Source organism: Eptesicus fuscus, chromosome 6, assembly GCF_027574615.1.
Source record: "Eptesicus fuscus isolate TK198812 chromosome 6, DD_ASM_mEF_20220401, whole genome shotgun sequence".
NCBI classification, from domain to species: domain Eukaryota; kingdom Metazoa; phylum Chordata; class Mammalia; order Chiroptera; family Vespertilionidae; genus Eptesicus; species Eptesicus fuscus.
In genome coordinates, this window is record NC_072478.1 from 80,318,152 (window position 1) to 80,330,715 (window position 12,564).

General features: G+C 41.9%; 2 protein-coding genes across 2 annotated transcripts; both read left to right on the forward strand.

Moving 5' to 3' along the window:
• Window positions 1–4,550: 4,550 nt before the first annotated feature.
• Window positions 4,551–7,421, forward strand: LOC129149492 (protocadherin beta-16-like). Its single transcript, XM_054717958.1, is given in 2 exon segments — window positions 4,551–6,625; window positions 6,627–7,421. Coding segments are annotated over 2 exon segments (2,397 nt in total). The 5' UTR covers window positions 4,551–4,690; the 3' UTR covers window positions 7,089–7,421.
• Window positions 7,422–9,621: 2,200 nt separating this feature from the next.
• LOC129149253 (protocadherin beta-10-like) lies at window positions 9,622–12,371 on the forward strand. Its single transcript, XM_054716745.1, has one exon. It carries the CDS (start codon window positions 9,622–9,624, stop codon window positions 12,034–12,036), a length of 2,415 nt encoding a protein of 804 aa, XP_054572720.1. The 3' UTR covers window positions 12,037–12,371.
• The last annotated feature ends 193 nt before the right edge of the window (window positions 12,372–12,564 follow it).

Below are 12,564 nucleotides of genomic sequence, written 5' to 3' on the forward strand. Positions count from 1 at the left end.
AACTACACAGTGTTTATCCAGTGAGATGATATAGCAAAGCAGCAAATTTGGCTTTTCCCACTTGAGAAACATTGAGTACCCATGACAAAAAATACATTGGCCAAACAATATCCATTCATTTTTTCTACTTTCTAACAGATCCCAAATTCCACATAGGGCATTAGTTTGCTTATTCAAAAAAATACATTTTGCGAACCTCCATGGCAGCTACAATGGAGCATTTGACTAGGTTGTAGTCAATGAGATGTATATACAGATATTGTAGAAGACTTCTAAGTAAGCTGTTTGAAGGAAGATGAGTCATTTGGGAAGGGGTTCCTTTTGTCCTTCTCTAGTCCTTGCTTCTTAGAATGTGTAAGTCATGGTTGGAACACAGTCATCCATGTTGGACCATAAAGCAACAATAAGAATGGAAATAATGGATGAAGACAGTCAGTATAGAATAAACTTTAAGGAGATGAGGGTCCCTGATCATCACAGAGTCATTATGTCATCCCTGGATTGCCTGCTTCTGAAGTTTTTTTTTTTTTTTACTTGAGAAATAAAGGAACTTCTATCTCATTTAAGCTACCATCATCATTTTAGTTTTGTGCTACCTCCAGTGAAATCCAATCCTAATGCTTTAACATTAAGATTTTTCATTTAAACAGTATATAATAAGTGAAATGCACAGATCTTAACTGTATAGTCTGAGCTAACTGATCTGTTTTAAGTTCTTAATTTTGAATTCTAATTTAATTAAAAGTAGTGTATAGAGTGCTTTACACAAATTATCTTTTTAATCTTCTGCCAAACCTTAAGGCAGTTGGCATATTGTCCCCTCTTTTACATATGAGAAGCTGACATTAAGGAAAGTTAAGTAACTTGCTCACAAGTCTGAGTGATAAAAGAAAAATTCTGAAATCTATTCTAAGTCTACTGGAATTGAATGCCCCAATTTTTAACCCATGTGTTATATATAATGGCAGGTGTTAACTGGTAGCATTATCTTCCTAACTAAGAAAGTGAAATCCATCTATTCCATGAACTGACTCCTATGTAGAAATGTAACTTTTGGTTCATAGTTTGTATGTGTTTCAATGCCACACTGCTCTGGACCAATAAACTCAAAGTTCTTGTGGAAGCACTGACCTATCTAAGCTAGGTCAGACAGCACAATTGATCTTCATCATAAGTGAATCAGCCCGAATATCTTCCTGTACATTCTCAACATGTCATATTTATTATTGCAGAGATGAATGCCCTAAATAGAGACTAGAAGTGTCCTATGGTTGTATTTTTTGTACTATCCCTTCAGTCTTTTCCCGTCATCCCTAAAATATATTTTTCATTTCCTTTGGAAAGCTCAAACTTGCTTTATTATATATATTTGTAAGTCCCTTATTTAAACTAAATATAGTATATTCATTTTAGCATACCATTTGGTTTAAAGCAGTTGTATTCTGGTATTAATCCTAAATAAAATAATTTTAGAAAAGTATAGACAATGTTGTGGAGGAATTTTTATCACTAAGTAATTTAGAGATTCTGGAAATTTAATAGGGAAAGTGTGTTAGGTTCCAGTTATTTTCTGTTAAAGTTAACCGTATATCTTTGTCAACTTCTCTTAAAAGTTTGCTGGGGGGAAAAAGATAACACCTTTATTCTGAAAGACTGGTTTACCAGAACTGAATCAGACATTCTTCAGCATTTTCTGTGATAATATTATTCTTGTAGACTGATAAATTTTTGTTGACTCAGCTACTACGTGCATGAAAATCTATGCTTGTATTATGTACTAGGTTTCCATTGTTTCTATAAAAATAATCACAAATGTAGTTGCTTAAAACAATAAAAATGTATTACCTTATAGTTCTATAGATCAGATCTCAAATATGGGTTTTACTGGGAAAAAATCAAGGTGTTAGCAGAAATACATTTATTTCCTATGGCTCTAGAGGATAATCCATTTCTTTGTCTTTCCTAGCTTCTAGGCTGCCTACATTACTTGACTCATGACCCCATTATTTCTTCTTCAAAGCCAGGAGCTTTGTATCTCCTTGACTATTCTTTTGTAATCACACCTCCCTTTGACCATAACCAGGAAAGATTCTGTCCCACCCAGATAATCCAGGATGATTTTCCCTTTACAAGGTCCTCAACTTATTTGCATTTGTGAAGTCTCTTTTGTTATGAAATATAACAGATTTACAATTTTGAGAATTAGGCTGTGGACCTCTTCGGGTGGGTGGCCATTATTCTGCCCACTACAAATGGCTGCTTGGAAGAAAATTACCCAGTCTAGTAGTACCATTTGTGTTCAAATTAAGGTTTTTATACCAAGAGCTTAGGCCTCATTGATTAGATGCTTTAACCCCAGACAAGATAATTAACAAACTTCTGAAAATCACTAACAAAAACACTGAATGGCTAAAGATATCACAAGTCTTTGCTGAAAATCAATTCAAATGTTAGAAGTGGAAAAATGGGACAATGATACAAATCTGATAAGGGACTTGTATCTAGACATATAAAGAATTCTTAAAACTCAATTATAAAAGGACAAATAACCGGGTTTAAAAATGGGTGAAGATCTGAATAGACATTCATCCAAGGAAGATATACAAATGGCCAATAAGCACATGAAAAGATGTTTAACATCATTACTCATCAGAGCAATGAAAATCAAAATTCTGAGATACAACTTCACATCCACTAGGATGGCTGGAATCAAAATGTCAGATAATAACAAGTGTTGGGAAGATGTGGAAAAATTGGAATGCTGGTGCACTGATGGTGGGAATGTAAAATGGTACAGCTGCTTTGGAAAACAATCTGGCAGATCTTCAATTAAACATCGATATGTTATATGACCCAGCAAGTCTATTCCTAGAGAAATGAAAATATGCGTCCCCACAAACACTGGTATATGAATGTTTACAGCAGCATTAGTCATCGTGATACAAACCACATGGAGAAATAAATTGTATAACATTTTAAAAAGTAGAAACAACTCAAATGTCCATCAACAGAGGAATGCATAGTAAAAATGTGATGTATCTATACAGAGGTATATTATCATGCTGCAAAAATGAACAAAGTACTGACACATGCTACAACTTGGATGAACCTTGAAAACATGCTAAATGGAAGAAGCCAGTCACAAAAGTCCACATATTGTTTTATTGCATTCATATGAAAGTCCAGAATAGGAAAGTCAGAAAATAAATTAGTAGTTGATTAGGGCTTGGGGCAGAAGGATGAAGGAATAGGGAGGTGATAGCTGAAATTTATGGTGTTTTTGAGGCAATGGAAATGTTATAAAATTGACTCTGGTAAAGAATCCATTACTTTGTGAATTCTCTAAAAGCCACTGAATTACACACTGTAAATTTTATGGAATGTGAATTATATCTCATTAAAGCTGTTTTATATTATATTCATATTATCAGAAGTTTGAAAGCTTTACATATTTAAAACTAGTCCCAGTTACATTTCATAACAAACAGAAAAACTAAATCAGAGAGTTGGTGGTGCTTTTAATTTCAGTTTTAAAATTCTTTCAAAGAAATACATTTTAATATTTCTGTTCCAAGCCATTTTTTCTAAATGCTCTAGAAAAGACTTTTTAGTCATTAATAATGCTACACATGTGTGTATATGTATGTACACACAAACACATGCACAAACACAGCCTACATCTTTTGGACACTTCATTGAAAAATGTTAATGTCCATCATATAAATCTTAGGCTTTAACAAGAAAATATAAAGTAGACATTGAGGGATAAATAGTTGTTTTCTAGAAAAAAAAAAAGACATTTTAACGAAGAAAAACAGGTAGAAGAAAGTTTGTGTAATTCAACATAATAAAAATAAAAACATAATGACAATAAAAAAGAATATAACAAATTATTTGTGTCGTGATTATTAAAAAAAAGAATAATGAAGCCTGGTAAGGTATAACCTTGATACCTTCCTCTTTGGGAAATAATTGTCCAATAATTTGAAAATTGCAGAAGCTCAGTTTTCAGGCTTAAGTGTTGGGAAAAAAGACGTGATCAACTCTTTACTAAGGTATTGGGTTAAACACTTACTTTAGAACCATTACTGGTTGCAATTTTGCAGTGGACACACATTTGTAATTCTATAACATGTACCATGAAAATATGTACTTGTGAAACTGTTCCAATGTTATTTGGAAAAAAAAATTCTCCTAAATGTATCATTTTCAGCTTAAGTGTTAAGTTATTTTATTTAATCATTATTCCTCAACAGCTTTATACTCCTCCTGTGCAACAACACAGAATTCTATCTGAACACACAAAAAACACATAAAAAGTTCTCTATAAACACACAAAAACTACACGAAAATAAAACTCAGTGTTTAATGTTACAGAACACAATTTGTTTTATACATTAGGAGAATTTTGTATCCAATGTTCAACCAGAAAGTGTAAGACTTAGTGAGAACGCATGGTGGCGCTGCAGGTTAAATGATGGAAAATGGAATCGCCTGCGCAGCTCGGCTATCCAGTCATTTTCTCACTGCCAGGAAGCTGAAGACTCAGCCAGAGCAAAAGTGAGTGTGAAACCTCTTTAAAACTCTATTTCCGGCATCGTTTCGCCGTTCTGGACTGTGGGAACGGACTGCCAGGATCTTGGGCGTGCATACATGAAGCTCCTGTGAGCGAAATTTTCAGAAAAGAGCAATGGCGATTGGATGGATGCGCAATCGGAGACAAAGGCAAGTCCTTGTTTTGTTTGTTTTGCTGAGCATGTCTGGGGTGTGCGCCGATTTAGGGCCCTATTCAGTAATGGAAGAAACCGAGAGAGGATTCTTTGTGGGAAATCTAGGGAAAGATCTGGGATTGGGGTTGACGGAGATGTCCAGCCGCGGGGCCCGGATCATTTCTCAGGGCCACAAAGAGCATTTGCAGCTCAAGGTTCAGACCGGGGATTTGCTCATAAATGAGAAAGTAGACCGAGAGGAGCTATGCGGTTCCACCGAGCCTTGTGTCCTACATTTCCAAGTGCTAATGGAAAATCCCTTAGAGATATTTCAGGCTGAACTAAGGGTGGAAGACATAAATGACCATTCTCCCGTGTTCACTGAAAGAGAAATGATTCTAAAAATACCAGAAAACAGTCCTCTAGGCACGGCATTCCCTCTGAGTAATGCTCTGGACTTGGACGTAGGAAGCAACAGTGTTCAGAACTATAAAATCAGTCCCAACCCCCATTTTCAAGTTTTAACCCACAATCTCAGCGATGGCAGAAAATATCCGGAGCTGGTGTTGGAGAAAGAGCTGGATCGGGAGGAGGAGCCTGAAATCGCTTTAACCCTGACAGCGCTGGATGGCGGCTCTCCGCCTCGGTATGGGACCGCCCAGGTGCGCATTGAAGTGGTGGACATCAACGATAATGCCCCTGAGTTTGGGCAGCCACTCTACCAGGTGCATATTCCTGAGAACAGCAACGCAGGCTCCCTGGTCGTCACTCTCTCTGCCAGAGATATAGACAGCGGAGTCAATGGAAAAATAGGATACTCACTCTTTCAGCCCTCAGAAGATATTAGCAAAACTTTGGAGGTAAATCCTATGACAGGAGAAATTCGACTGAGAAAACAAGTGGATTTTGAAACAGTTCGGTCTTATGAAGTGGACATCAAGGCCACTGACGGGGGAGGTCTTGCAGGAAAATGCACTCTTCTCCTGCAGGTGGTGGATGTCAATGACAACGCCCCAGAGGTGACCGTGTCTGCACTGACCAGCCCCATCCCAGAGAACTCGCCTGAGACTGTAGTTGCTGTTTTCAGTGTTTCAGATCCTGACTCTGGAGACAATGGGAAGACTATTTCCACCATCCAGGATGAGCTTCCTTTTCTTCTAAAACCCTCAGGCAAGAATTTTTACACATTGGTAACGAAGAGAGCACTAGACAGAGAAGAAAGAGCCCAGTACAACATCACCATCACCGTCACCGACATGGGGACCCCCAGGCTGAAAACCCAGCACAACATAACCCTGCTGGTCTCCGACGTCAACGACAACGCCCCCGCCTTCACCCAAACCGCCTACACCCTGTTCCTCCGCGAGAACAACAGCCCCGCCCTGCACATCGGCAGCGTCAGCGCCACAGACAGGGACGCGGGCGCCAACGCCCAGGTCACCTACTCGCTGCTGCCGCCCCACGACCCGCAGCTGCCCCTGGCCTCGCTCGTGTCCATCAACGCGGACAACGGCCACCTGTTCGCCCTGAGGGCGCTGGACTTCGAGGCCCTGCGGGCGTTCGAGTTCGGCGTGGGCGCCACGGACCGCGGGTCGCCCGCGCTGAGCAGCCAGGCGCTGGTGCGCGTGCAGGTGCTGGACGCCAACGACAACTCGCCCTTCGTGCTGTACCCGCTGCAGAACGGCTCTGCGCCCTGCACCGAGCTGGTGCCCAGGGCGGCCGAGCCGGGCTACCTGGTGAGCAAGGTGGTGGCGGTGGACGCAGACTCGGGCCAGAACGCCTGGCTGTCGTACCAGCTGCTCCGGGCCACGGAGCCCGGGCTGTTCGGCGTGTGGGCGCACAATGGCGAGGTGCGCACGGCGCGGCCGCTGGGCGAGCGCGACGCGGCCAAGCACAGGCTGGTGGTGCTGGTCAAGGGACAATGGCGAGCCCGCGCTGTCTGCCAGCGTCACGCTGCACGTGCTGCTGGTGGAGGGCTTCTCGCAGCCCTACCTGCCGCTGCCCGAAGCGGCGGCCGAGCGGGCGCAGGCCGACCCGCTGACCGTGTACCTGGTGGTCGCGTTGGCGTCGGTGTCGTCGCTGTTCCTATTCTCGGTGCTGGCGTTCATCGCGGTGCGGCTGTGCAGGCGGAGCAGGGCGGCCTGGGCGGGTGGCTGCTCGGTGCCTGAGGGCCACCTTCCGGGCCACCTGGTGGACGTCAGCGGCACTGGGACCCTGTCCCAGAGCTACCAGTATGAGGTGTGTCTGATGGGAGGTACTGGGACAGATGAGTTTAAATTTCTGAAGCCGATTATTCCCAATCTTCCAGTCCATGACACTGGTAAGAATGTAGAGGAGAATGAGAACTTTAGAAATAGCTTTGGATTCAACATCCAATAAAATTTTTAAATTTTAATTTCTTAATCTCGGAATACTGAGGTGTGTCAGAGGGGAGGTTCAGGGACCAGGTAAAGTTGCTAAAACCAGTTATCCCCAATCTCAAATCCCAGAGCAGGGGGGTAAGTGGGAAAAAAGCCCTTCTTTTGGACTAGCTTTGGGAATTAATTATTTATAGGAACATAGTTAATAAAGACATTAGCTTCTAACATATTTTGTAAACTAACTAGGTTATTTTTGCTCACCACCAATAAGGTGTTGTTTAATTTTCTGTATTTCACCCTCAATTACCAGTTTTATGCTTAACTTCAGAAGTTTTCTTTTCCTTATTCTTTAGCTCAGTGAAGTATTTTTCAATAGAATTAAATGAATAAAATAAATTTTACCTTAAAATTGAAGTCATTCAATTTTTCTACCCTATAAATGTTATTATTGACTTTTAATTTTCATTTTAGTTCTTTTCTAGAACTTCAATTATTAAAATAATCTGCTGCTTGTGATCTGTACATTTATTTTCTAATACTTCTATTTTCCTTTTATTTATTATTATTTTGTTAATCCTCACCCAAGGATATTTTTTCCATTGGTTATTAGAGAGAGTGGAAGGGTTGATGTTCCTATCCACAATGTTTATGAAATATTGATATCTCACATGTGCCTCACCAACAGCCACATGGACTAGAGATCGAACCTACAAGACTGGGCATTGAACCAGTGACCTTTCAGTGAAGGGGCCAATGCTCTAACCATTTAGCAAGATGGGCCAGGGCTATTTTCCTTTTAAAACTGATATATTTGCTAGTTTATCATCTCAGTTTTTATTATACCCATTTTCTGAAACTATGTTGCTTTTTAAAACAATTTTATTTTCCCTGAATTAGTATCTGCCTATTTAATATATAGTATTCCTGTTATGATATGATAAATAAATGTCTAATCAGCTTTATCTAAAAAATAAAGAAACAACATTGTAAGATATCAAATGGGTGTATATGTGTTTAAGTTTGGAGACCAAAAAAGTGAAGTTTAGGCATTTTTACAGCACCATATAGAAATATTTAATAATTTTTTGCTTTTAATTCTGTATGAAAAAATCAGAGATCCTTATTAAGTTTTTAATGACTAACAATGCAGTCCTATTCACTTGAAAAGAAAACAGTAGAAATCAGCAAGCAGAAGTTTCTATAGTGTGGTTTTTATGTTCAACAATCAGAGTGTTTTTGGCAGTAGTTAGCCTTTTCCCTGAATAACATACCTCAATTTATTCTGTATCTCTTATTTATTATCAGAAAAATAGAGTTTCTTTCTAAATATTAGGCTTTTTAATAAAAGTCTATATGAGGCAGGTGTTACAATGCTGTTCTTACTTTCAGTGGTATTAGAATAGGCATTTGTGTGGTCTACTCTTTGCCTTCCTTTCTTTGGTGAAGAGAAATTAAATCACACTATATTTTAATTAAGGGCACGATTAAAATAAAGGTCAGTCCCTTCTTTAATTCTTCAAGTAACCTTAAAGCTAATGTAAGAAAAAACAAAGACATATTAAAGAAAGGGAACAAAATTGCAAAAGAATAAGTGAAGAAATACAATTTTTAAACAGCAAGGATTTAAAGGCACTGAAAATTTTGTTTATCCTACTCAAGGGTTCATTTATGCATGCCTGAATACAGCAAGCATTTAGTGAGTGTCTGATTTGCCAAGGAAAGATAACAAAGACATAGTTTCCATCCCTAAGTAGGGACAGATTGGCATGAAACAGGAAAAAATAATATGTACAGGAGAGTTATACAAGATTTTATGGTAGCACGGAGAAGGGACAACTTAAATGCTCTCTTCTAGATTATAGAGTGATGACTCTATTTAGGCAGAGTAATTATGTTTTGAAGAAATTTGTTGAAGATACTGTGAAACAAGTTTCTTTGGTCAGTTCTTGATGTTCCTATCCACAATGTTTCTGAAAAAGAAAAACCTATTATTTTGGTAATCTCAGAAGTCACTACAGTTTTCCCTTTGGTTCCTGACATTGCACAGGGGTAGTTTCAGAAGTGGGAGGCCCAATATAGCACAATGAGGTGCACAGAGTTAACTGCTAGAAACATTCTTTTTGCAACTGTTCTTTTTACTTTCCTCATGAAACAATGAAAAATCTCAACAACTTGAACAGTTTTCTATCTCAACATTATATTTTACAAAACAAACACAAGAGAAATGGAATAGTTAAATGATCCACTAAGGAAGAAATGTATAAATATATATGCACACACTTTGGGTACAGCCATTTGAGTCTGTTGGAAGCCAGGCGGTGGCGCTGCAGGCTAAAGAGACAGAATAAAGAATTGAACTAAGAATGCTGCAGAAGTCACTGACAAAAAAAGGAAGAACGCAGCGGGCAGGCTGGGAGAAAAGCCATAGCTGCTCAAGGCTGTGGAAAGAAAACAAAATTCTAGACCCCTGCCACTACATGGTGTAGGTCTGGGGTTTGAAACTGCTGTTTCTTTGTGCTGGGAGCTGTGATTGTGACCGATATTGACAAAAGATGTGTTCAGAAGAAGCTACGGAGGCTGGAGGGTGGTGCTGCCCAAGACAAAGGCAAGTCCTGTTTCTCTTTCTGTTTTGGAGAGTATCCTTGGCAGGATCTGTGTTTGGACGATATTCAGTGACAGAGGAAACAGAGAGAGGATCGTTTGTGGTCAATCTGGCAAAGGATCTGGGGCTAGGGGATCGGGAGCTGGTTGCAAGGGGAGCCCGGGTGGTCTTTGATGATAACAAACAACACTTGCTCCTGGACTCTCATACTGGGGATTTGTTCACAAATGAGATACTGGATCGGGAGAAGCTGTGTGGCTCCAAAGAACCCTGTATGCTGTATTTCCAAATTTTAATGGATAACCCCTTTCAGATTTACCGGGCTGAGCTGAGGGTCAGAGACATAAATGATCATTCACCAGTGTTTCAAGACAAAGAAACAGTCCTAAAAATAATAGAAAATACAGCTGAAGGGACAACATTTCGACTAGAAAGAGCACAGGATTCAGATGGAGGACTTAACGGTATCCAAAACTACACCATCAATCCCAACTCTTTTTTCCATATTAAAATTGGTGACAGTGATGAAGGCATGATATTTCCAGAGCTAGTGTTGGACAAGGCGCTGGATAGGGAGAAGCAGCAAGAGCTCAGTTTAACACTCACAGCACTCGATGGCGGGTCTCCACCCAGGTCTGGGACTTCCACTGTACGCATTGTGATCCTGGATGTCAATGACAATGCCCCACAGTTTTCTCAGGCAATCTATCAGACCCAGGCTCCAGAGAACAGCCCAGTGGGTTCCATTATTGCTACAGTCTCTGCAGCAGATGTAGACTCTGGAATCTATGCAGACATAGCCTACTCATTTTTTGATGCTTCTGAAGATATTCGCTCAACCTTTCAAATCAATCCCTTTTCTGGGGAAATCGTTCTCAGAGTGTTGCTTGATTATGAGCTAGTGAAGTCTTACAAAATAAATATACAGGCAGTTGACGGTGGCAGCCTTTCTGCAAGGTGTACGGTTTTGGTTGAGGTATTAGACACCAATGACAATCCCCCTGAGCTGATCATGTCATCACTTTCCAACCATGTTCCCGAGAACTCTCCTGAGATGATATTGGCTGTTTTTAGGATTAAAGACAGAGACTCTGGAGAAAATGGGAAAATGATTTGCTACATTCAAGATAATCTGCCATTCCTTCTGAAACCCTCTGTGGAGAATTTTTACATTCTAATGACAGAAGGAGCTCTGGACAGAGAAAGCCAAGCAGAGTACAATATCACCATCACTGTCACTGATTTGGGAACCCCCAGGCTGAAAACCCAGCACAACATAACCCTGCTGGTCTCCGACGTCAACGACAACGCCCCCGCCTTCACCCAAACCGCCTACACCCTGTTCCTCCGCGAGAACAACAGCCCCGCCCTGCACATCGGCAGCGTCAGCGCCACAGACAGGGACGCGGGCGCCAACGCCCAGGTCACCTACTCGCTGCTGCCGCCCCACGACCCGCGGCTGCCCCTGGCCTCGCTCGTGTCCATCAACGCGGACAACGGCCACCTGTTCGCCCTGAGGGCGCTGGACTTCGAGGCCCTGCGGGCGTTCGAGTTCGGCGTGGGCGCCACGGACCGCGGGTCGCCCGCGCTGAGCAGCCAGGCGCTGGTGCGCGTGCAGGTGCTGGACGCCAACGACAACTCGCCCTTCGTGCTGTACCCGCTGCAGAACGGCTCTGCGCCCTGCACCGAGCTGGTGCCCAGGGCGGCCGAGCCGGGCTACCTGGTGAGCAAGGTGGTGGCGGTGGACGCAGACTCGGGCCAGAACGCCTGGCTGTCGTACCAGCTGCTCCGGGCCACGGAGCCCGGGCTGTTCGGCGTGTGGGCGCACAATGGCGAGGTGCGCACGGCGCGGCCGCTGGGCGAGCGCGACGCGGCCAAGCACAGGCTGGTGGTGCTGGTCAGGGACAATGGCGAGCCCGCGCTGTCTGCCAGCGTCACGCTGCACGTGCTGCTGGTGGAGGGCTTCTCGCAGCCCTACCTGCCGCTGCCCGAAGCGGCGGCCGAGCAGGCGCAGGCCGACCCGCTGACCGTGTACCTGGTGATCGCGTTGGCGTCGGTGTCGTCGCTGTTCCTGTTCTCGGTGCTGGCGTTCGTCGCGGTGCGGCTGTGCAGGCGGAGCAGGGCGGCCTGGGCGGGTGGCTGCTCGGTGCCTGAGGGCCACCTTCCGGGCCACCTGGTGGACGTCAGCGGTACTGGGACCCTGTCCCAGAGCTACCAGTATGAGGTGTGTCTGATGGGAGGTACTGGGACAGATGAGTTTAAATTTCTGAAGCCGATTATTCCCAATCTTCCAGTCCATGACACTGGTAAGAATGTAGAGGAGAATGAGAACTTTAGAAATAGCTTTGGATTCAACATCCAATAAAATTTTTAAATTTTAATTTCTTAATCTCGGAATACTGAGGTGTGTCAGAGGGGAGGTTCAGGGACCAGGTAAAGTTGCTAAAACCAGTTATCCCCAATCTCAAATCCCAGAGCAGGGGGGTAAGTGGAAGAAAGTCTCTTCTTTTGGACTAGCTTTGGGAATTAATTATTGATAGGAACATAGTTAATAAAGACATTAGCTTCTAACATATTTTGTAAACTAACTAGGTTATTTTTGCCCACCACCAATAAGGTGTTGTTTAATTTTCTGTATTTCACCCTCAATTACCAGTTTTATGCTTAACTTCAGAAGTTTTCTTTTCCTTATTCTTTAGCTCAGTGAAGTATTTTTCAATAGAATTAAATGAATAAAATAAATTTTACCTTAAAATTGAAGTCATTCAATTTTTCTACCCTATAAATGTTATTATTGACTTTTAATTTTCATTTTAGTTCTTTTCTAGAACTTCAATTATTAAAATAATCTGCTGCTTGTGATCTGTACATTTATTTTCTAATACTTCTATTT